The sequence below is a fragment of the Formica exsecta genome, unplaced genomic scaffold, assembly GCF_003651465.1.
Source record: "Formica exsecta isolate Colony F162 unplaced genomic scaffold, ASM365146v1 scaffold265, whole genome shotgun sequence".
Lineage (NCBI taxonomy): Eukaryota > Metazoa > Arthropoda > Insecta > Hymenoptera > Formicidae > Formica > Formica exsecta.
Window position 1 is genome coordinate 27,796 of NW_021849915.1, and position 25,927 is coordinate 53,722.

A 25,927-nucleotide genomic window follows, 5' to 3' on the forward strand; every position below is an offset into this window, starting at 1 on the left:
TTACAAATAATTAATTCTATATTTTTTTAGTATAATATAACATGTATTAAGTACATACCTTTGCTTTTATCTTTTTATATCGTATATTTTGGACATGTTTTTTCGGCCTCAAATACGATGACAGGAAACACACACAAGTTAATTTCCTCTTAAAAGGCTATTATTAATTGCAAGTTTTTAATTTTTGACACGTGAATGTTGCGACAGTTAAATGTTAAATTAGTGATTCACAAGATATATTCAATTATAGATATTTTTTATGTAACTCGACTTAGAGCGTGCTGAATCATTCTGCTGACGAACACGATTATTAATACGAGCTGTTAAAATTTAATTTTTAATCTTATATGCAGAACAAAAAATTAATTTGCATGCATGGGTAAAATAATGTTAGTATCATTTAATTCACGTGCAATTCACGTGATCACATGCACATCACGTTTGAGACATGTACAATTTAATTTGCAGAATTTTATCTACAGGGTAATTCAAAACAATCTGATGTCCTTGAAATATCATATGCTTGAGCGAATTCTGAGACGATTTTTTTTCTTCGAGACTTTGACGAAATTTTATCCGAAGCTTAGTTTTTGAGTTATAATTGAAAATAGTTAGCTACTTACGAGTTCGGTACAACGGGCAGTTTACCATATATATAAATATACTTGTTGATTTCTTAATAGGTCATAAAATTATTAATTTATGCGATATGTATTCTTAATTGCTTTCAGCTCTCATCAATCTTACATATTTTATATAGTCGGCCTTGTATAGATTTAGCCTATTTTGAAATTACTGCGGCAATGAAGCACTATTGCAACTGTTCTTAAAATGTTATTCCGAATGAAGTTAATGCAAATTTTAAATAGCCAAGTTTTAATTTAGATTGATGAGACCGATATTAAAATATTTTTAGTATTATCAATTTACTATTTTTTGTCCTTATATGTCAATAATATATAACTGATTTGAAATTTTGTCATCATTAAGGAACTATTCGCTTCTAATATCAGCCATAAGATTAGACTTTTTATCTTTATAATTTTCGCTATTAAAGCATCACAAGTGTTCGTTTCCTGCTAAAGCAAACAGTTCGCCGAAGGCGAAGATACAGCGAAAGGCGCATATATAGACATGCGTGCACGCGGCGCGTGCGTGTTCGGGGAGCGCACTTTTTGACGTTTCGCGCACGCAAGCACGCACGCACGCCGATGCGATGCAGTGCGTGCAAAACAATTGCAGTTTGCTTGTCGCCACGACGTCTGTACGTCTCGCGTGTTTCGCGCTTTGCAACGTGCAAATTCGCGAAAATAAAACAGGGTGAATGCGTAATTAAAACTGCTTGTAAAAGTAAGTACACTATTTCTCGAATTTTGAGAAGTCTCGAAAATGACGGTGGCTTAATTCTATCTTTTTTGACATTTACTAATTTAAAAAATTAATTATATAATAAAAAATCCATTAACTATTACTTTATATGGTAATTTGCAATGTGAATTATTTTAGTGTCTTTAATTTTGATTAATTGTACTGTGTGTCTTGAAGATACAATACATCTCTGATGTCAACATTGATACTTTTTTTATTTATGGAGTGATATAATTGAGAGAAAGTCAAATCTTTTTTTTTTAGCAAAGACTCGCGAGACAATCTTTTTACGACTTTTCAACATTTAAATATTTAACTAATACACAAATTAAAATTTTGTTATAATCAAATTCAGGCTTTCCTGGAATCTATCTATAACTACAACTTTAATATTAAATAAATCGCGTATTTACACACTTATATAAATATAACAATCTTAATTTTCAAATTTTTGAGTACCTTTATAAAATAAAATATTTAAAAACAGCGAAAAATATTATCACAAGCATGTATTTTTTAAATACATGCTTCTAAAATATTGAATTAAAAAATTCTAAACAAAAATAAAACAAATTAACGATTTGTAAAATTTATTTTAAATACAACTTTATGCTAAAAATGAATCTTGTTTATTGAGTATTTATCACACACACATACAAATTTGAAACTCTTCGGTCTTATATACATACTTTTTTTTAAATTCCCTAACTATCCTTCTTCTTAGATTCAATGTAGATATATTTTAAAAATCAGAAACATTTATATATAAAGTATCAAATCTCTGGTGATCTCTTTTCTTTTCTATGCATTCAGCATATAGAAGAAGTGGCGGAACGTCTTCGTTTGTAAGAGTCAAATACTAAAAATACTATATACGATGTATACATTCCTAAAATGGAGCAAAAAAAAGAAAAAAACCATCGAAGCATAATATAATGCTTACGTAACGATGACGTAAATGTTATCAGCGAATCTCATCTAAAACGAAACCTGCACGTCAATCGGCATACTAGACTGACGAGAACTAAGGCTCGCATTCATGTCAAACGTAGTATACATGTTCGGTCAATTCATGCTACAACAGTTAATTTTTATCCATAAAAAATTGAATAATTTATATTCGTCTGATAAGTGTTAATTGCAAGCATAAAGTGCGACGTGAGTTTTCAATAAACGGCCTGTCATGGCCTGTCCGATACTGCCTGTACGCGCCTTTAGAACGGTTTGTAGAGTCAAGAGCGATGTATTTTTAGCACAGTTTAAAATCGTAGCTTTGCTACGAAGTTCGCACGAAGTGAGTTTTGCATCTTCAATGAAAGTCATGACCAGGAACTATCTCCGCGAAGTGCGCGCGTTAAAAATCTCTGTCGAAAAGAAATTTCCGACACCTCGTTACTGATATCCACAATTCAATATTAATTCAACTTTTAAGCAAATTTAATTTTCTTGAAAGTTTTGATCTCTCTCTTGACATTCAAACAATAAATAGAGTGACTCAAATACGATTGGGTAAATGGAGAAACAAAGTTTTGTGTTAAAGTTTAACGCGCCAGTATCTATTTATATATTTGTGATGAAATAATTTGGAATTAAATTAGGAATGGCAGCTTGTTTGTTATTATTCCAGCGGATTTAATTTAATTCTATGTTTTTGTTTCATGAATTTCGTTTCCCCGTCATCGTAGCGTTATGCTATATGAATATCGCTTTATGCACAAGTGTTGATACTGCGTTGCAATGTTTGAATTAAGATCATTATGTCTATTGTATTATATTTCTACAGGGCAAATTATGTCACAAAAACAAATGTCTGCGATGTAGATAAAAATCAGCAAAATATACCAATATAAAATGCTTCTCTTCCGCGGCAATTGTGTTCCTTACAAAAATTTTCCGCGATGAATTCTATTCGTCGACATTTTTTGCTTAGTATAAAACAAAAAAATAAAAAGAGAGAAAAAAGGATAAAGAAATAAATTATCGTAAAATATTTAATAAAACAATTACAATATTTAAAAGATTTAATATCTAAAATTTAAAATCATTTAAATAATAATTTAAAAACTCGGGCTCTAATGATTATGTAGAATATCTGCACGTGGTCTACTGCGTTTAACAATGTTACCGCGCAAAAATAAAGTTGTAAATATACTACGTGTTCTGCGAAATTTTATTGCATTTTGTTATAAGATCTTTAATAAAATGGAGAATTGCTTTTTTCATCTGATAGTCTCTTACAATTTATTCTAATTATGTAAATTTTAAATAATAGATACCTCTTAATTATTTATAAGTAATGATTCACGCTATTCAATTATCATTGAAGCATAAAGCGAAGTTATAAATCACCGCATACATTAGCAATTTACGACTAACTAATTGCCTTATCTTAAACATATGCAAGACACACTTTGTTTTATCCTTGTTTGCAGGACGCGCAATCGCCAAAGTAATTAATCAGTAATTTATTTAGACGTATATTGTAAGAAAAGCATTTGCATTATATCTCGTTTTAACGTCATAATGTCAATATAGTTGCAGTAAAGAAAACAGGAACTTTAACGCACAAGTCGTAATGATCAAATGCAATACCTTATTATTCATAAGTTGTCACGATACTGGCAGCTCATATTATATCGGTTTAAAAATTGCTATGCATCTGTGATATTTATTTATACTTTTAATGCACAAATTTATTTTTATATGGCTCTTTTCAGATGACGAGGTATAAACAGGCCGAATTCCAAAATGTAGATAGTAGTAACATCGGCTCCGCCGCTCTAAACAGCGAAGGCATCGGTACATCCGTTACACATATAAGATTTACGGTAAGAGTATATACATATATATATATATATAATATCTAATCACTCAAATATTTTACAGAAGTTATCGTTACAAAATTATAATTTTAAATCAATGATTCATAGCTAATCATCATCTTAACAATCAATACGACTCTGTTATTTTAGGGTAGAACGATGTGGAAGGCGAGAAGTATTTTGGAAAGATGCCTTCTTATAATTTGCGCTGTTTTATTATTGATGATCATAATATTCACCATCGTGATCAGCAGCAATAATGATTGCGATGATGCACAGATTCTACATGTTACGAAGAAGGTGAAAAATTAATCACTTCTGGATTACTAATATTATCAACAATATCTGGATAAAATGAGCAATGTGTTATTCATTTCTAAGCGATATGTTAGTCATTTCTAAATTACATTTTATATTTATGATAAAAACAAAAAAGAAGCAAATTTAATTAACTAAAATTAACTCTAAGCTAGTCGATAATAGCACAACCGGTTTTAATCTTTCTAGAGTGTATTATATTTTGTCAATAATGTTTTTAAAATCGTTTTTGGACATTGGTCTGATATGCTTTTCGTAGTTTCATTTATAGTGTAAGCAGATAAAACTAATCAATGTCAGTACAATCAGTTCTAACTCTACAAATTGTTGCAGATGATAGACATTGCCTCACAGAACACTGTGTTACGGTGGCAGCGTCCATAATTAATGATATGGATTATTCTATCGATCCTTGTGAAGATTTCTACGAATATGCTTGCGGAGATTGGAGGAAGAAAAATCCCATTCCGGATGGGAAAAGTTTTTGGGGCACGTTTGGCAAGCTGAATCAGGATAATCAACTAGTCATCAAGAATGCTCTCGGTAACCATTCATAATTAATCATAATTTATTATGGATAATCTTAACGCGTGTATATGTGTACGTATTAATTCGTATATTCCGCGCGCAGAAAAACCGTTCAGCGAGATGAAGTCGAAGGCTGAGAAGAAAGCGAAATATTATTATCTGTCTTGCATGGACGCGAATAAAACTATCGAGACACTCGGAGCTTAACCGATGCTGGAATTGTTGGAAAATATCGGCGGTTGGAATATCTCCGGCAAATTCGACATAAGCGCGTGGTCCCTACAAAACACCATGCATGTCCTGCACAATGTTTACAATATGAGCGGACTGTTCTCCTGGACCGTGGACGAGGACGACAGTATTATACATATAACCCAAGTAAGCAGATTATAACAGAAAGAGAGATTAGACTGGCAATGTGAAAAAAATCTAGGCGTGTCTTTTTGCTTTTGACAATAAGTTATTCTTCTTGTTTATAAAACTTAATTTCATTAGAACAATAGTACTAATAAATTTGTTTATTCTTATTATTATTGTTTGCATAATTAAAGTTGAGTAATCAATTAAATTAATGTTAAAGAACTTCTATCCTGAAGATAATATTATTCTATGTACGTTGTATTTTCTTTTAAAGAAAATTTTATTCGACTCTTCATCAAACTTATCGTTATTATATTTTGTCTTATTTTTTAACGAATCGATATATATTTCTGGAATATAAAAAATTTTTCATAAAATTTTTAATTTTTTTATACATGTATAAAATAAAATATGTTATTTGAGAAAAATAATCAATGGCAGAGCAATTTTTTTGCAATTATTGAATTAGAAGAATCTTTCATTGTCTTCGCATAATGACAGTTAAGTCATATATACAAATATTATATCGAGACTGATCTTTATCTTCAAGATTGATCAAGGAGGCTTAACGCTACCGACTGCGAACTATTATCTCAACGTAATCGAGCATGGCAAGATTGTAGCTGCGTACTTGGACTACATGACAAAGGTAGACAAGGGCAGCACGTATTTGCATGCACGATTTATCGCTGCACGATATGCTGCATCGCATCGGGCGAATCGAGGGTACAGGTACTCGTGCACGTTTTCAGATCGGCGTGCTCTTAGGTGGTGAGGAGAACTCCACGAAGAAACAGATGCAGGCTATAATCGATTTCGAGACGAAACTTGCGAAGATCACCATATCGCCCGAGGAACGCAGGGACGAGGAGAAGCTCTACAATCTGATGTCATTGAACGAATTGCAACGTAACGCACCCTTCGTACGTTTATTATCTCCTATTCGATCGAGAATATTTCCAGAATATTCGCGTTCCCATTATTTGCGGACGCGACCAATACTTGCAGCCAGTTGTTGCAACATTTTTTGCGATCATCTAATATGATTTCCTCTATGATACGATAATATCATATGATAGTATCCTGGATGAGATAATGTCTTATTCTGTATCCTGCATATATAATATCGTTAGCTCTTTATCGCATCCTGCACGTAATATCCTGTTAATAACACGTGTGTTAAAAACATTTTAAATATTTTTTTTTAATCAGGACAATTATTTTTTCGAGTAAGAAATATCGACAAAATTATGATAGACGTAATTCTTATTTGTTTAGATGTCATGGGTGGATTACTTTCAAAATGCTACGCATTTTGTGAATAAGAAGATCAACAGTAAAACGATGATTGTAAATTTTGCACCGGAATACTTTGTGAAATTGACGAAACTCGTGAATGAGTACAATAGCACGATCGACGGGAAGATGTACGTATATGTATGCGTGAGATTCATCAGAGATGGCAAACTTACTTTGAAACGCAGATGTGTTAAAAAAATTAAATTAATAAAAGATAATTTTTTGTTGTTTAATTAATTAATTAAATTGACTTTATTTAACAAACATTTAATTTTAAGTTTAGATATTTAATAATATATCTAAAAGCGACTGTTTTTTTATAAATAATCCTCTAATTTTTGTTGTGCACGATCTCTGATAAATATCAAGGCATTTATCAATCTTTTTTGATTCCGTCGAAAAAAAGCATCAATTTTTTCTCTACCCCCTTTTTCTTTCCACAGAAAACTGAATAACTATCTGATTTGGCAGACCGTAAGGTTCTTGACAGCGTGCCTGTCAAAGCCGTTCCATGAAGCTTTCAAAGGTTTGCGGAAAGCTTTGCTCGGCTCGGAAGGCCACGAGGAACAGTGACGTTACTGCGTTAGCGATGTTAATAACGCCATGGGTTTCGCTATTGGCGCAATGTTTGTCAGAGAAGTTTTCCACGGCAAGAGTAAACCTATGGTTAGTATACATATATCAGTGTGTCAATCTTAGAGAAAAAATCTTACTTATTACAATTTTTCTTAACCGTACAAGTCAATGTGGAAAATAACATTTGTCGTTTTAAGACAGGACTTATTATATCGAAATTTTCAGAAACATGAATGGCGTGTGAATCCGATACTGATTTTCAGATATTGAACTTATTTTAAAAATTCGTAAAAGATGCATCTTTTAATTTATAGAATAATATTTTGTTTTGATCGTTATTTTTAGGCGGAAGAAATGATCAATCACGTTCGCAATGCGTTCACGAAAAATCTGAAGAATCTAGATTGGATGGACGCGGAGACGAGAAAAGCCGCAGAAGAGAAGGCGAATGCTATTACCGACATGATCGGCTTTCCGGACTTTATTCTACAACCCAGCGAACTCGACAAACATTATAGAGATCTGGCGATCAAACAGAATGAATACTTTTATAATAATTTGCGCGTTAATAAGTACAATTTGCGTAAAAATTTCGAGAAATTTGATCAGGTGGTGGATAAAACCACTTGAATAATGCCGCTGCCGACCGTGAACGTTTATTATACGCCTATGAAGAATCAAATCGTCTTGCCCGCCGGCATTCTTCAGGGTCCGTTTTACGATATAGAGAACTCGAATAGTTTGAACTTTGGCAGTATAGGTACAATCATAGGACACAGGAATTAACGCACGCTTTTGATGATTATGGTACGAATTTAAAGATGAATTAAATGCCTCAGATAATATTTTTATATATAATCTTATAATAAACTTATATTTTAATAATATTATTATTTTACTTGCAAAAAAAAAATATTTGCACCATGTATATAATCATTCAAATTTATATCCATTTATTTAAAAATAATTTTATCTTTATTATTTATTCATTTTCGGTAATGTTGAACAGGTCGAGAATACGATATATATGGAAATTTGCATCAGTGGTGGAATAACTCCGCGATAGAGCGATATAAAAATAGAACAGAATGTTTTGTGGAACAATATAATCAGTATCAAGTACAAGGTTGAAATGTAAATGGCCGACAGACTTTGTATAGGTACAATCATAGGACACAGGAATTAACGCACGCTTTTGATGATTATGGTACGAATTTAAAGATGAATTAAATGCCTCAGATAATATTTTTATATATAATCTTATAATAAAAACAAAATATATAATGTTCATTTGTCATGACAAATGCGTGTAAGCTAATCATATCGTAAAAAAAATTTATTCCGAATTAACAATTGACTTTATAGCCAAATTGTGAACTTCTGAATTTTTTTTACATATATCAAAATTTTCACACTTAAAATAAAAACTTATATTTTAATAATATTATTATTTTACTTGCAAAAAAAAAATATTTGCACCATGTATATAATCATTCAAATTTATATCCATTTATTTAAAAATAATTTTATCTTTATTATTTATTCATTTTCGGTAATGTTGAACAGGTCGAGAATACGATATATATGGAAATTTGCATCAGTGGTGGAATAACTCCGCGATAGAGCGATATAAAAATAGAACAGAATGTTTTGTGGAACAATATAATCAGTATCAAGTACAAGGTTGAAATGTAAATGGCCGACAGACTTTGGGTAATAATATTGATGATTAATAATTATTTACCGATGAGAGAAATATCGTAGTTTTGACCGTTCAATTGTAATGCATAGGAGAGAACATCGCCGATAATGGGGGCCTTAAGGCAGCGTATCACGCTTATCTCTCGATGCCTAAAAACTATGAGGATGAACTGTCGCTACCCGGTCTCAATCTGACGCATCGTCAACTATTCTTCCTGAATTTTGCACATGTTGTTATAAAATTACTGCACGATTTTAAATATATAAATATAGACATTAACGGAAAATGGTCGCGTTTAACTTGATACTGTTCTTACGAAAATTTAATCAACATGATAAATGTCCGCAGGTTTGGTGCTCCGCTATAACGTCCGAGGCAATGACTCTTCAGATCGAGAAGAATCTTCACAGTCCGCCGAGGTACAGGGTGATAGGACCACTTTCAAATATGCCAGAATTCGCGAAGGAATTCAACCGCCTTAAAGATTCGAAGATGAAAGAATTCAAGTTCGGTTGAGCTTGATTTTTATTGCCAAAAGAAACTGTCGACGCCTCCTTTTCGGCGCAGATTCTTTGCTTAATACAAAAATTAATTTTTTTACCATTTATTTTAACATTGTACTTAGAAACTAAGTAGTTATTCAGGACGTGAATGTAGTTCGAATAAATCTTGTTTATTTTATCTGTCTCTCTTCCTAAATATTTGAATCTTGAAAAAATATAAATTATAAAATTTTGACATTATTTTGCTTTTGATGATCTCGGCAAGCCATAGCTGAAAGACAGCTGCGTATCGTAACATTCGCAGTCAAGATCTACTAATGTGTTTTATATATATATAGGTTTAAGAAGGTTATTTTATAAAAAAATTACTTACTCTGAAACTAGCGCGCGTAGGTGTAATTCGGTCGTCGAGATCGCGGTAACGCGACACGCGCGCGGGACGATACACTATTGCTGATGTCAAGAGAAATATTTTTAAGTGTGCTTAATTGTATATTTTTCGTGGCATCCAGCGCATATTTGATATTCGAGCGAATTAGAGGTTTTTGACTTTTCCATCTAGCGGGAAAATGTCTCTGCTAAAAGGAATCGATAAGATTTATTTTATGAAATTGTGGATACCTAATTTTTAAGATTGCTTTTCTCGGAAAAAAGAAAAAGGGGAAAGAGAAAGCGTTGAAATCTAAATAGAAAGAATTTATAAATTTTTACATGTGATCTTTGACTGCAAAGAGATTAGGTATTGTATTCTGCAAAAAATAATCGTTTCTAATTCGGTGTTTAAATATTGTATGAAGTTTTTTTATACAGAGATATAGGTGCTATATTGGCAGTAAAAATGCAGGATGTTTGACTCTCATGCTTACATAGAATTGTCAGAACATAATTCTATATATATTTTCTTCTTGTATTTCTTTTCGTGAAAGTTATATTGTTATATTAATATATTGAATAATTACATGCAAGAGAACTTATAACATTTTATTGATAAAGGTTAAAAAGAGTTTGTAAATAATGCGATTTCGAGATTGAGAAGGCTTGTATATGTCTTTCAATAGAATGACATAGATTTTTGTTTTTAATGCTTATTAATTTTAGCCTTCTAATTAATAAGAAACATAAACTTCACCGTAATCGGCCTGCAGCGATTAAAACACAAAACTATAAAAATATTACAATTGTAATCTTCTCTTGCTACACGAGCTAAACAATATCGTTTATTACAATAAATTTTGATTTTGATTATATTATACATATAAGTGCATGTAATTTTTTATGAATCTAAAGTCACGCCAAAGATATTAGCTTTGGAATACTCGTGTGGACTATCTTGTTTATCGAAAGTAAAGAGATAATATTGTTGATATAACGCGCGCGTTCTGGGATATTTTAGATATATTTATAATTACAAATACCATATTTTTTACCATCGATTAGTTCGTACTGTGACGTTCTGAAGAAATGCAGGACTTTTCACATTTTCAGATAATAATATCGAGTTGAGCTTTCGAGATCTTTTATATCTTGATCTCGCTTTATGACATACCTTTATTACATTTAGGTTGTTATCATTTATTTCCAATATTGAATTAAAATTTTTCTGCTTCCATCGCAGCCTATACCACACGTTTTCCAAAATGCAAATAAATACGCTGATAACGATAATTATGGAGAAAAAATTGATAGTTAAATGAATATGCGCGTATTCCACCGGTTGAAAATTGCTTGATTGAGGATAATTGGATTGGCTATAAGTTTCTTCTGGGATCCACTTTTTTTCAAGATATCTTAATATTCCAGCCGAACGCATACGCATTAAGCTATCGACAGAGTTACAAATTTCTTGTATTAAATTAAGAATCAAATAAAAAAAATTCACATAATTAATAATATAAACGCAATTTGAATCATATTTTGCATAATAGATTCTAAGCTATTTCACAAATTACGTATATAATAAAAATAAACAATGATATAAAGAGAATAGAATAATAATGGTATAAGAATAAATAATTAATTAATTTTGATATGAATGACAGCGAGAATCTCTTATAGAATCGATAAATGAGAATTCTTTCCCGAAATATCGATTTTATTTTGGCGCACAAATAAGCCTTTTTTTCAATAATGTATACTAAGTTGCATTTAAAGTTAAAATGATAAAAAGTGATACTCACTAAGTGTCAAAGAGTCGTCGATGTTGCGCTACTCTGGCGTGTAGAAACGCCAATCTAACACTCCAGTAAGTCTCGGGCAGTTGTATCATGTGGCAATTGTGCTCAACTTTATGATAAATTGGTTGAAATATGGCAGGTGTTTCCAAATAGACGAAACCAGGACGGCATAATTTTGAAGCAAAAATCGCGCTGTCTTCCATGTCGGGACAGTCATTGTTCACCAATCCTTTCCAATGATCTAGCAGATCACCTTTCGCTGATCTATCCTGTAGAATATTATATAGTTCCACTGACATGTGATTTTCCCCTTTCATTTATACTTTCTAATCGAAAAATTGCGCAAAAGTTCGTGTTATATTTATACATTTTCTTTATTTCCATCTTTTACGCACCACTGTAAAGTAACGGTACGCACTGCTGTCCTTTCTGACGCAAAGCGTGTGTGTCCTTTTCATCACCACGTCTTTGAGATTAGTCAGAGGAACGGAGTTTCCTTTACTCGCCAGGCAAGAGGTAAGAGCAGTGCAGAATCCGCATGATAATAACATTCCCATCGCCAAGAAGGATAGAATTATTAATCGGAGGGACCAACTTCTAGGTATTTTCTCAAATCCTACATAACGAACGTAACAATTTACAGTCGCATTTTATCGTTTATCAATCATTCATTTTTATTTGCATGCGTATTATGCACATCTCATATACGCTACCTTGGCCGGTCATGCCACCTAAAACGTAAAGAAAACTGAAAGATAATGAGGAAAGCTCGTCGTTGCACTCCTTATAATTAACATAGATAAGCTTCTTTATACGATATATTCCCACGATGCTAAATGCAATACATATAACGGATATCAGAGACGCCAACCATAAACCATGGCTGAAGATATTAATGTACCACCATCTCGTGACAATCGCACCCTCCGACTGAACAAATAGAGCGTATCTAAGGGTGGAAAATTTAATAATAATTGCAATAGAAATACGCAATTTAATTAATCATTATCTAAATAAAAATTTAAAAAATATAGTTCCCGGAAGTTCAGCGGGAATTTTATATTATTAAAATTAAATAAAACAAGATCGCATTATCTCTTACTTCTACGATAACATCTTGGCGTAGTTACATGTACCGCCGTATGCGTGATAAGCAAGTTTTCTTCGGATAACGATCGCGATGCGAAAACTTATGTCTACTCTTTCCACTTCTTTCGCGGAACGCGACCACCACACAAGAAGAAAACGAAATCAGAAAGTCATTAGTCAAGATATGATCGCGGAGTGTATTATATCTCGGTAGAGACTAACCGGAACGGGTTAACGACCGGCGTAAAAGACCGGCAGTTGAAAAAAAACATTTGCGTCGCGGGACGAAAGCTCACGATAAAAGGGCGCGCGTTCCCCTCCATGTTTCCCGAAAGAGTCGTCGCTCGCGCGTTGCATTAAAAGAAGGGATGGATTGGTAGTCGAATTAACGGCTAGTGTTCGACTTACGAGTTGGTCGTGAGCGGCACGCTGTAGGTGTAATAACTCGTCGGGTACGAGTACATCGCCGTGGCGACCAACAGTGCGTGAGTATCTCCATTCATTAGGGTCGCCAACGATGGTCTCGTACTTCGGTAAATCGTCCTGCATTTTGGTCGAAGAGACGCCTTTATTACGATGCTCCACACATACATCCAACGCAATCCCCACCCTTCCTCCCGCGACTACCGCACACCGTATAACATATCCCTTTTACCCCTTTCTCTTCTCCCTCCCGCGCGTTCTATACCCATCCTGATACTATACTTATACCTGTCTAGACGAATGAATCATGTGAGTATTTTGACCCACACCGGCGGCGTGGGTGTGGATGGTACGCGGAAAATTGGGCAGGTTCTACGTACGGCTTCGTCACACATACCGCTTTGAAGACGCGTCGTCATGAAAATTGTCCGTATAAATTGCTATCAAGACGATATTACAGCTGTTTTCAGTTATATACAGACTGTGACGCGGGAGAGGAAGCGAGGATGCTTTGTTGGCCTCCCAAGATAATCTTGAGCGAAAAATCTCACATCAACATAGATATTTGATTCTCAATAGCTATCATACATGTGTGAATCTAAATTTATATAAAATATTAAAATACTTTATACGAGTCCGCTGTCAACGTTACTTGTACCAATCATAAATTATTGTGATTCTTTATTTGTGATTTTCTTTCTATAGTGACATTTTTTTTCCTTTTTCAAAAGTTGGAACATCTAATTAAATTTTGCTCCCTGCTCTGAATAAATATTTCAAATAAATTTTTAATTTAAAAAATATGTTATCTTCCAAAAAAAAAAAAACCTAAATGCTTAAGCCAAGCATATCATACAACACTAACTTGAACTTCAAAGCTTCTTCCAACGCCATCCAGGTATCACCTATTAATCCCGTTACTTCGTTCTCATCCACATTCATGATGATATATGGATTCCTCTAAAACAATATTTCTCTTCGGATGATGTTACTATCATTGCAGTTTAAAACTTGGTAATTGGAAAAACGACGTTAATGACAAGCAAAAGATCATCGGAGATCCTGATACTCACGAAATCCGTGGCGACGAAGAGGGTCTTTCCGCGTATGTCGTTTATAGCGTTGACGCTACAGAAGGCAGTGTTGTTCCACTTTAATGCCTCGAGCTGCTCGAATTTCTCCGTCATCGCGTTCCAAAGCCAAACGTGTCCCGGTTTGCTCGAGATGATTTTGCTTTCCTGGTTGTCCCGTAAGAATCTGAGACATATCTCCCCCAGGACGCATGGGAGTATCACCTGCAACCGCCGTTCGTTACGCGATATAATCAAAGCAAATAAAATTGCCACCAAATTTTTGCGAACGAAAAATAAGAGTTGAGAAATAAATTATCTATATTGTTGGAAAAAACCCGAGAGAGAGAGATATCGCAGCACCGATAAAAAGAGATGCTTCATCGTGGTGTTTAACTTTACGCTTCGACGTTCCCAATTTTACTGCGCGAATAAGACTGTGGAAATCGTTCGTGTGAGTTCATATTGTTCCTTTTCACGTGAATAGAATAATAATTGACAGGTTTGACGTGCGGGGTGAAAAGCTATTGTTGCCATTTCGTTGCCTCCCGTCAATTATCGGTAAGTGTAAGAGAGAGAGAATTTGTGTTGTGCCACATATACACGAGACGTTATATCTTTTCAAGATTGAACAAAATATATAACGTTTGTTTACTATTCAACATATCTTTGTTTGTATTTAATGGTCCGACATTATATTACGAATTTTGCGACGAATTATCGTAAAAATGTGAGTTAACTACGTCGGATGTTTAAGTCACTTTGACAGTGATAATTCTCTGGGAATCCCCGGTAACTTATTTTCAGTGATAAAAGATAAAATATAAAAACAAAAATATAAAAAAACTTTCTTTACACATTATTGCACAGATCATTGCAATATCAAATAATAGTCGATTAAATAAATTCATTCATTTATATTCATTCATTTAACAATAAATACTTTACATTTATTATCTAAATATCATACGTTGCTTTTTATTGTAAGTTCAAAAAGAGCGATAGTAAGGCGTACCTGATGAAGACTTCAATGCTTGGCGAACGCTATATCATATATATGTTACAAATAATTAATTCTATAATTTTTTAGTATACTATAACATGTATTGAGTGCATATTATTGCTTTTATATTTTTATATCGAATGCTTCAGACATCTGTTTTTTCGACCTTAGATACGATAGCGGGAAACACATACAAGTTAATTTCCTCTTAGAAGACTATTATTCATTGCAAGTTTCTAATTTTAAACAAGTGAATGTCATGACAATTAAGTGTTAAATTAGTCATTTGCAAAATCAACTGTCAAGAAACAGATATTTTTTATGCAACTCGACTTAGAGCGTGCTGAATCATTCTGCTGACGAAGACGACTATTAATACGAGCTATTGGAATTTAATTTGTAATCTTATATGCGGAATAAAAATTTAATTTGCATGAATGGGTAAGATAATGTTAGTATCATTTGATTTATGTGCAATTTAAGTGCAGAATTCATGTGCAGAATTCTATATATATAAGTGTATTTGTTGATTTCTTAATAGGTCATAAAATTATTAATTCATGCGATATATATTCTTAATTCGCTTTCAGCTCTCATCAACCTTGCACATTTTATATGGTCGGCCTTGTATAGATTATAGCCTATTTTGAAATTACTGCGGCAATGAAGCACTATTGCAACTATTCTTAAAAGGTTATTCCGAATGAAGTTAATGCTAATTTTAAATAGCAAAGTTTTAATTTAAATTAACGAGACCGATATTAAAATATTTTTAGTATTATCAATTTACTATTTTTTTGTCTTTATATATGTCAATAGTACATAATTGATTTGAAATTTTGTCATCGTTAAGGGGCTACTCGCTTCTATCGCCATAAGATCAGATTTGTTTTTATCTTTATAATGCATTATAATTTTCGCTATTAATTCTAAAGATGATAAAGTAAAAATTGAAACGTTTATTTATATATCATTATCTTAATTTTTGTTTAAATTGGATAGATTAATTACAACGTAAATCTGTCTTTTGTTGTGTTTGTTTGTTATGTTTTAATTAAATATAATTAGTTTTTATAGAAAGAGAACCTTTGTTCTTTTAAGAAGTAAGGATCCTAAACAAGTAAAGTATACGCGAATTGTACCGATAACGGTGATTTAACGGATCAAGTCTCGTCAAAAAGGAGAATCGCGCGATCGCAAAAGCGAGGTATCTTCGGCGAAGCTATAAGCAATTCCGTTCCGGATCTCCACGAGGATGCAAATTATTATAATTGATTCCAGTCAAGAAACGATGAAACAAGTAGGAAAAAAATATGGAGATTGGTGTGATCAGGTAGCTATAAAATTTTATTGAACGACATAATGCACCTTAGTAGCGCAGTTACAAAGTATATGTAAGGGCGACCTATCATTCAACTTTAACCGGATATAATGAAAGAGTTCGTCGCCGATCAAGGTACTCATTACTTGACGATCAATGGAGATTTCGATGAGACACTACGAGTATTCTTCTCACTTTTCACCTTCTGGCAGTCGCGTACACGCACGAATATGTCGCTTTTAATCGAGATAAATTATTCTACCGTTAGATACGCACTCCCTGAACACGCATTTCTTTTTATATTTCTTATATTTTATTTCTTTAATTTTATTTTTTTAATTTTATTTCTTTTTCTATTTTCTATTTTCTATTTCTTATATTTGAAGCGTTCTGTCAGTTTATCGAAAACTTGTTGTAATTAAAACATAATTCATACTCTTTGGCACGGATTTTATATAAACTTATCTCTCTCTAAAAATAATATTCAAGAAGAATCTTCGAGAGTTCTTCCTGGAAGGAGGCTATTCTATACATCATCAAGACTCGAAGTACGTTTCGCGCACGTTTTTTGCAATTTAAAAATCTACCTCACCAAGAGCAGCACGTGACTCGATACAGGAACGATCCGAGTCCGATGCAATCGGCCGCGCCTATCCGAGATCTCTGGATTTCTCTCGCGAGTGAAAGATGTATGCGAAATGCAAAAAGATAGGCGTTTAGAATATACGGCGTAGTGCATCTTCGATTGCGCGCAGCGGGATTTGAATTTTTTTGAGGCCCTATTTGGATTTCAAATGCCGTAGACAGGCCTGGGTAGACGCAGCTATCTTGCGTTTACTGGACCCGATCTCTTCATCTCTCAACCCCTTCACGCCTCCCTCTTTTCTCCTTCCTTTTTCCGCCGTCATATTTCGCTATCGTGCATCGATGGGACAACCGTAGACCCGGTGGTATATACCCGTTCCTGCGTGCCCTCGATTTCGGTTGAGCATAAAAAGATTCGATCGATCGATCGATCGCGCGCGGTCAAGACCGTGCACAAATTGCACGCGATCGCACGACATTGTGTGCAGCCGAAGGTAAATTTGAAAGTTTTATACGGTAGGACAAAGTAAGCGTGCTCACCGATATCTCTTGCGCGTGGCTTAAAAAGGAACAAAAAAGATTTCACAGCTGTACGGATGCGATCGCTTCTCGTTTAACGGACGATGCATAAAACATTTTCATGCGGCCAGCGACCGACATGGAACGCACTTTCAAATTTTTTTTTCACTTTCATATACTACTTTTTTTTATACGACGTTACTCATGACAGTTTTAAATCAATGCTGGAATAATAATGATAATTGCAATGGTAATAATAATAGTAGCTTGTGTGACAGCAACAATATAAAATAAATATTTAAAAATCAATATCAGAAATTAAGCAAATATCGAATTGTATAGATAATTATATGGATAGAAAAGCAATTAAAAATGTTACAATCGTGTGTGTATGTGTGTGTGTATTGAATGCTAAGTTGTTAAAACGGGCGCTCCCCCCAGGTCGGTTCGAGTTATCCCTTTTTCGAAGGGTACCTTGATCTTTTGCAGTTTTTCTGTAAACTAATCGGGGAGCGCGCTATATAATCCCGATATCCCTCATTATGTCGATTTAACTCGTTAACATAAGGGATGAAGGAAAGGGAAAGAGAGAGAAAGATAAGAAGGGGGACCTCAGTGATATTTCAACGCACGAGTGGCACGACCGGCGGTCGGTGCCCGTGTGAATCCTTTCGGCGATCGTGACGATCTTTGACGGACCGTCGCGTTGTCGGTCAACGATTTGCAAACCGACGCGTAGGGAAGAACGCTAAGCTTCGTGTTAAGCTAACGTACTTCGCGAGGGAATCGCGGTGGCGTGCGCGGCCAGAGGGGACGAAGAAGAGGCTCGTACATGAGGAACGGTGGGATATGGCGGGTCGCGCCGGGTGCGACGGTCGAGAGCGCGGGCTTATAAGAGGGCAATAGAGGGGGGCGGCATTCGCAGCGGCGAGGACGGCGACGGCGACGGCGACAGCGGTAGCGGTAGCGGTGACGGAAAGGGTTGGGAGCGGCGGGGAATAGCGAGGGAGGAGGTGGACAGAGGGAGGAAAGGGGGGCATTTGTTGGCGGCGGGTGTAGATATACGTTCGGCCGCTACAACGCGAGTGCGTAAGATACTACGGGAGAGAAGAGACGGAGAAAGAGAGACGTTCGCGCGAAGGAGGGAGATGGCAAAGTAGCGGTGAGGATAGAGGGAGAGAGAGGGAGGGAGGGGGAAGAAGAAAGAAGAAGTAGAGAGGATAAGGCCTCCACCTCGGACATATATGCGGTGAGAATTCGCGCCTCCTGTCTCAGTGCTTGACAAGCCGGCAAGCTCTTAGGATCCATCGGGTTCTACTAGTCCGTCACATCGCTGCCCCTCACACACGATCACCTTCTTTTCGGAATCCCGGTTGGATATATCGGTGGTTAATGCTCGCAAATCCGAGGGTGATGCTGATTAGCGCGAGAGGCTGGTACTCGCAACAGTAGTATACCCGGTGATGCCGGCCAAGTCAGAGTACCGGAAGTGTAACGTCGCGGACAGGAAGGGGGACGAATAGTCGCGCGATACGAGCAAGGGATTGATTCCATCGTCGAAGGTTGAGGTAATCAGGTCGGATTTTGCGCCATGACGTCTAAAGCCGGTGAACTGACAGAAAACAGTATCTGTCACTGAATGGTCACAACGTGTCTTGGACTGACAGCAGGCTGGTGCCGGGGTTGAAGGTCACGAAGATGCACCGGGCTATATGATCTCCAGACTATTTAGGACACTGCACAAAATCTCGACGAATACTCTAAAGTGCCTTGTGAATTTCTTTCTCTCTTTCTCTCTCGTAGTGATTGATGTGCATAAGAACGGTTTTGGTGAACACCATAAAAAGTGGAGCAAACCGCTCGGAAAATACCTAGCAATATTTTTTCGATGCGTTCACATTTTCTGCATAAGTCAAAAAGATTTGTTTTATTATCGAAACTTCATGAGATTCCCCACGGAGTTAATAGCTTCACGACGTAAGAAAGAAGAAAGCGAAACTGGATCGCGATCGTGATCGAGGCCGGTTGCCTTCTTGCGGCGAAGCATCGTCTTCAGGGCACGGTGACGATCTCCACGATAAGGAGATCAGGAAGTTTCTGCAAGAGGAGAACGTATGGTTGCGCAAGTTCAGAAAGAAGCTGGCGCTGCGACGAGAAGAGAGACTTCTTTTCGCGAAGGAAGCCGGAGGTACGCAGGAAGAAATACAAGCAAGTAGAGAAGAAGATCTATAAGGATCGAAGATCAACAATTTCCGTCGTCGAAAGGAGAAGACGAAGCTACGAAAAAATCTAAGATTCGTCTCGGAGAGAACACAAAACAAATTCGAGGAGAACGAGCGACGATGCTATCGATCATCTGATCATTCCTGTCGCGACGAAGGCCGATCGTAGTTGATCCAACCAAGGGCGACCTTGAACAAGATGGTCACGAGGGCGCTGCTATTACTCTCGCTGGTCCTCCTCGGTGCCTTCGAAGCCCCCGGCATCGAGAGAACCCATGTCCGGCACTTGGCGATGGCCGGTAACGCTTGCAACGCCTGCAGGATGCACGAGGAGATCCGCGCGCTCAGTTTGGAGGCCATCAAGGAGCAGATCCTGAACAAGCTCGGCTTGAAACAGGCGCCCAACATGACAGGCCGGGCGCTGCCTAGGATCCCACCGATCTCGAAACTGATGGACATGTACGGGATGCAGGCCGATCAGCCGCAACCACTCGAGCCTGGTATCACACACCACGAAGAAGTTGACGAGTACACCGCCAAAACGGAGAGCGTCTTTGCCTTGGCGCAACCGCGTAAGTTTTTTCTTTTTTTTTTACATTTTTCGGAATACAAAATATTCAGGAATTTTCTGAGACAAAGGGATACATAATAAGTAGTATAAGAAAATAAAATTCATATATATAATATCATTTCACATTTTATTCTATATATCTTTTTTTAATATTTGTTGGAAGATATATAATCTTTTATTTTATAAGATATAATTTGTTTGAATTCCAAACATTCTATATATTGTTATATTTAATTATTATATTAGAATCATATTTTTTTCAATATTATTCATATTTTTTATTTACATGTAATTTTAAATATTTTTATTTGATTTTGTAACTTATTCTTATTTATTTCCACGAGAAAAATATTAGTATGAATTTGATTCTTTGTCTGATTTACTTTTTTCTCAAGTTTGATAAAAGATTTCAAGATCTCTATCTAGATATTATGTCATCAATATATTAATTTCACATGAAAAAATACTAGTTTAATTACAATTTTAATTTTTATGGTATACATCATAAATCATAAATCTAAAAACAAATTAATAGTAAATACAAATTTGGAAATTTATCAGAAATGTCATGTTCTACATAATCAATTAATATACACAAGATGTAACGTATACGATATTAAAAATCTTTTGCAATGAATTATCAAATATAATGTAAGTCGAGTTGCGGTCATTCTTCTATAAGATACTCAGTTTTGATATACGGTTGCAAAAACTCGTTGCATAACTTGGTAAAAGGTAGTGTTATTCATGGCGCCAGATTACGATAAAATCTTTAGCCATGGTTTGCTCAAATTTAATTACCGCGAGTGATAATATTTCATATGCGACACCGATCATGTTTTCCTTGGCAACTTCAAGTAAATTAACTTCAGTGATTCTCGGCGATCCCTCCGGCGTATATACATGGCTATATTGTACATGTACTGAATTGCATCGTATCATCGCCGTTGATAAAGATCATGTAACTATATATATATATCTTTGTGTGTAATACCGAAGTAATAATTATATAACTCGCTCTTTTACATATTGGATATATGTATATTGCTCTATAATTTATTCGACAATTCGCGTACATGCTGCAAGCAAATTGTCAGAACAAAGAAAACTTGGTAAATCTTTATGAAATATGAATGAATTAAAATTGATTAAAATAAATCTAATTTTGTAAAATTGAATATTCAATCTTTAAAATCTCAACAATTTTTTTTAAATATTTATATTTTCTCTTTTATATACCTTTTTTTTTTATTTTTTGTCATGATATCATTTAATTTTGTGACGTAACGTCAAACGTGGTATAAAAAATAATGTAATTTTGTAACATATTTTGATCTCGAATAAAGATTTTTAAGTTTCTCATTTTAATATCTTTTTGTATATAACAATCGAAACGAATAGCATTCGAGATGAGTATTTAACATTTCTATAAAATTTATTTGATTAATTTTAAACATTAGAGCTTAGAAAATCTTTTTTTTTTTATTCTTCTACTTTTTTGTTTATAGAATTTCTATAACCGAATAATTTGCTATCTAAAATTGTTATATCAATTTAGTCTTATTAATATAACGCGTTATTCTAAGTGCTTTATATATTAATGAATCTATGGTTAATGCTGACTAAAATTGAGCTCTTTAATTATCGATAGTGATTTTAGGCTTTCTTCGATTTTTGGTGCATCTTCTAACAACTTTGATTTAAAATTTGATCTCACTTTGTCGCTTTGAGAGTTTTCGCAAGGCGATAATAAGCCTTATCGAGGCTCCGACCTCTCTCTCCCCTTAATCCCTATATATATAATACCTTACACTAGGTGGCTCAGAATTCGTACATTTTGAATCTTTCGGCAGTTTTTCACAGTTTTTCTGGGCAAGAATTGAATCGGAAACATCATTGATCATAATTGTAACATACGACAATAAATATTTTTATTTTTAATTAATCCTGATATATCTTCTGTAATAATATAAATTTTGTTGATCACAATTTTAATAGAAACATGAGAAAGCATACAAATAATTTATTAAAAAATATATCTGCAAAGTGTACTGTACTAAAAAGAATTGGAAATATTAAAATTCATAACCTTCACTCTCGACGACTAGTAAAAGCTTAAGAACATTGCGTGTTTTCGGGGACACCCCGTATGTATTCCATGTATAATATACACTTGTTAAGGAGCAGAAGGAGCTCCAAACGCGGTCCGTCGCCGCACGAGTCCCTCGAACGAAAGTGCCTTCGAGCCACTTGCCGCTAAACACGTAATAATGGCGGTAGGACCGCAACCCGCTATTAGGGCCTCCGTGTGTTCGCAAAAAAAAAATAAATAAATAAATAAATAAACAAAATAAGATCAACGACCTGCTTAGGAGCAACGACGAGAAACCGATCGGTCCTTGGTTATGGGACTCGAAATTTGAATTTTATTAGCGTAATTTTTGTGCGCCTTCCGCGCGCATCTATATCGACGACGGCGAGTTTGACAGAGTCTACCGGCGCATTGACTACCATATTATGCACGATTATCGCGTATCGCGTGATTTCAGACACTTTGGCATTCCGATATAAGCGTTGCCGCTTATTATTATCGCGCCAATTATAGCTTTATTTTCCAGTACTGCAATCGGAATAGGTGAGACAGTCCAAGATCAAAGTTTTTGCAACGGTTTCGCATTGCATATTACCGTCGCATCGGGTAGGTGACTAATTACGATTGCTCGAGGGCTGTTGCTTCTATATATATTACTATTTCAGTTTATATCGAAGATAAATTACAGAGAGGCAAATAAGCTGGAGAATTTATTAATAATTAAGCACGAGTGCCGTATCATTAAAATTCAAATAATTGTCGATGAAAAATTGTTATACTAGTATTTCTTTATTATATAATATTATTAATAATTTATTAAAATAATTGGTGATACATGTCATACATTGTATATGGCCGATGTATCGATCACAGCCTCTTGTTTGTAAATCACATTTATTTATAAAGAGTTTAGATTATGAATTTATAATTAACACGACAATCTACTCTTACTAAGCCGTCGTATCTTCCGCCGTATGTTAAAGTGTGTCAATCAATGTCGTTTGCTTTCTAAACTGATCTTGCCATTGCAACGATTGAAAATAAGCTCGCATATATTTAGCATTATGCAGATAACAAGCGTGACGAAGCGCGAGCGAGAGTTCGAAAGTTACGCCACTGTCCGGCATTATCGGTGAGATTAATAACCGGAACGATTTAATGAAAAAAAAAAATATATATTAAACTGGATAACATGATGCTTTTTACGTACGGTACACAAGTACCGTGCGTAAAACGCGTGTACCCAACAACAATTAAATTTCGATATCGGCCGCTGTCGAACTTGAATAGAAAATAGCATTGAAAGAGTGCTAAAAAAAAAAAAAAAATGACTGACCGGTATCATATTCGCGACGGGTTATCATCAACGACCTCTTGTCTCTTCTGTTCGAGCATCTCGGTCCCGTTGCAGGGAACGATCTTTGAAAATTCGTTCCTGCGAATTTCCTTCCTTCGCGAGTCTCGCCGAGTCTTTCCGTCACTTTGCGATTCTATTAATCCGCGTCTTGTTTTGAAATGACGATATGCTCTGTCTAATCTTCTTACATTTTGTCTTCTACATTTTTTTATTTACGAAGTATATTAGAACTTTTATATTTTTTTATACATAAGTGCGCTGATTAGTTGTTTTGATCAATTATCCGACAACAATTTAAGGAAAGTTATAGAGAATATTTTTTATTTCAATTATTTTGTATTAAATCCCGAAGTTTAAACGACTTGTGTACTGGCAAGATCGAGAGTCATACATGAATATTCTTACGAGATTTATTGCTATCTGCATCTAACTTTTGTTGCATCTAACTTTTGTATCTAATTATATATCATTGTTTTGATACCTTGCAAAAATCGCTTGTATATTTGTGCTTGATATAAATTTTTTTATTTGTGTTATTTTAATCTTTAATTTTCATATCTCTATTTCTTCTTGTTTTCATGCATTTGCGTATCGTTTATTATATTTTTGTGTCGCATTCGCTGCACTTTCTCTCGTCTATCGCTGTTTTATTCAACTTTCGTCGTTAATCTTTTCCTTCTTTTATCTTTTATTTTTTTTTAATAATTATTTATCCTATGCTTAATGTTTGATGACATGATTTCTTTTTCTTGTTCTGCTTCCGAAAACGCGTATGCCTCCTTGATTAGCTTTTTTTATTATTGTTCCCTTTGCATTTTTTTTTTTTGAGTCATCGATTTTTTATACACTTTGGTTTTCTACAATTTTCATGTGTATTATTCTTTTTGTTGTATTTTGATATCTCCTTCAGCGAAACAACCAGCAATTTTGTGCCCGACGTTCACAAAAAATCAAATGATCTTGAATGCCTCTTGTTGCAACTCGATAAGATTGTAGGTACACATACATACATACACATATATACATGCATGTATATATGCCGTGCAATACATGATGTATATATAAATATTTGTTTATCGATGACTAGCGCAAATCAACACTTTAGGACAGTTTGAGAAGTCGTAATAATTGGAGAAGTGTTTTCATTAATTGCAGGAAAAAAAGAGAGAAAAGAAACAGTGCTTTTATTATATATTCCTTTGAAATCTGAATTAACATTTTTATTAAAAGAGAAAAAAGTTTTTAAAAATTTTTCTTAAATTTTCAAAAAAAAATGTATATGATAAAAGAAAACCGTCCCAAGTTTTGAAATTTTGTATGCAATTTTCTCTAGAATCTATTACACAATTCAATATTAAAACTTTATACAACAAACCACAGATTAAAGAATTTGTTATGATATAAGACTGAGCTGTCTCTTTGTGGTCACCGTTCCGTAACCCCGATGACGTTGAGCAAAATTATTCCTGTATAGGAAATATTACCGCGCACGATAGTCGCTGCAAACGTGGCTGATTAACTGTTTTTTGAATGTTTTTCTCGCCTATATCGCCAACGCATATTAAAACGATACGATAGGGGACCAATTAAATGCATAAAAAAGTTTAATGATGAATATATCGTCCTGTATAGATGAAATTAATAGATTTCATCATATAATTAGCAGCAACATATTTTTTTCTGGAACCTTTATTAAAAATGATCACCACATAACATTGATTATCCAAATTGAAATGATACTTTCGTATATTTTTTGCAAATAAACGGGGGATGTTTCGGATTATGCTCAACAGATTAGCAATAGTTTTGCTGTTACAATTTAACCGTAAAAACTTCAATCAATATAGGCTGCGGTAATTTGCGTATGTACTGGTCATTTTAGATTAAACGAATATAATAACTGCTAATTTATTCTACAAAAAAAATCAAGATTATTTTTTGAAATATATTATTGATAACAAATTCTCTTAATATTTCTAATATTAAAATTCTAATAAAATAAAAATATATAAATAAAATATAAAT

At 34.4% G+C, this 25,927-nt stretch overlaps 2 protein-coding genes and 1 pseudogene across 2 annotated transcripts in view; 2 read left to right on the forward strand and 1 right to left on the reverse strand.

Annotated features, from left to right (window-relative positions):
- Positions 1-956: 956 nt before the first annotated feature.
- Positions 957-10,441, forward strand: LOC115237017 (annotated as a pseudogene).
- A 437-nt stretch (positions 10,442-10,878) lies between these two features.
- LOC115237016 lies at positions 10,879-14,616 on the reverse strand. The gene is made up of 8 exons (XM_029809770.1): positions 14,596-14,616; positions 14,236-14,457; positions 14,028-14,122; positions 13,148-13,282; positions 12,364-12,599; positions 12,046-12,266; positions 11,654-11,919; positions 10,879-11,296 (listed from the first exon to the last, which is right to left on the reverse strand). The coding sequence occupies exons 1-8, from the start codon at positions 14,614-14,616 to the stop codon at positions 10,900-10,902; spliced, it is 1,593 nt and encodes a 530-aa protein (XP_029665630.1). The 3' UTR covers positions 10,879-10,899.
- A 4,347-nt stretch (positions 14,617-18,963) lies between these two features.
- Positions 18,964-25,927, forward strand: part of LOC115237007 (growth/differentiation factor 11-like) — a 23,824-nt gene continuing 16,860 nt past the window's right edge. Inside the window, exon 1 of the mRNA XM_029809754.1 lies at positions 18,964-20,454. Coding sequence (XP_029665614.1) covers positions 20,082-20,454 — 373 coding nt within the window. The 5' untranslated portion in view covers positions 18,964-20,081. The remainder of the gene's footprint in view (positions 20,455-25,927) is intronic.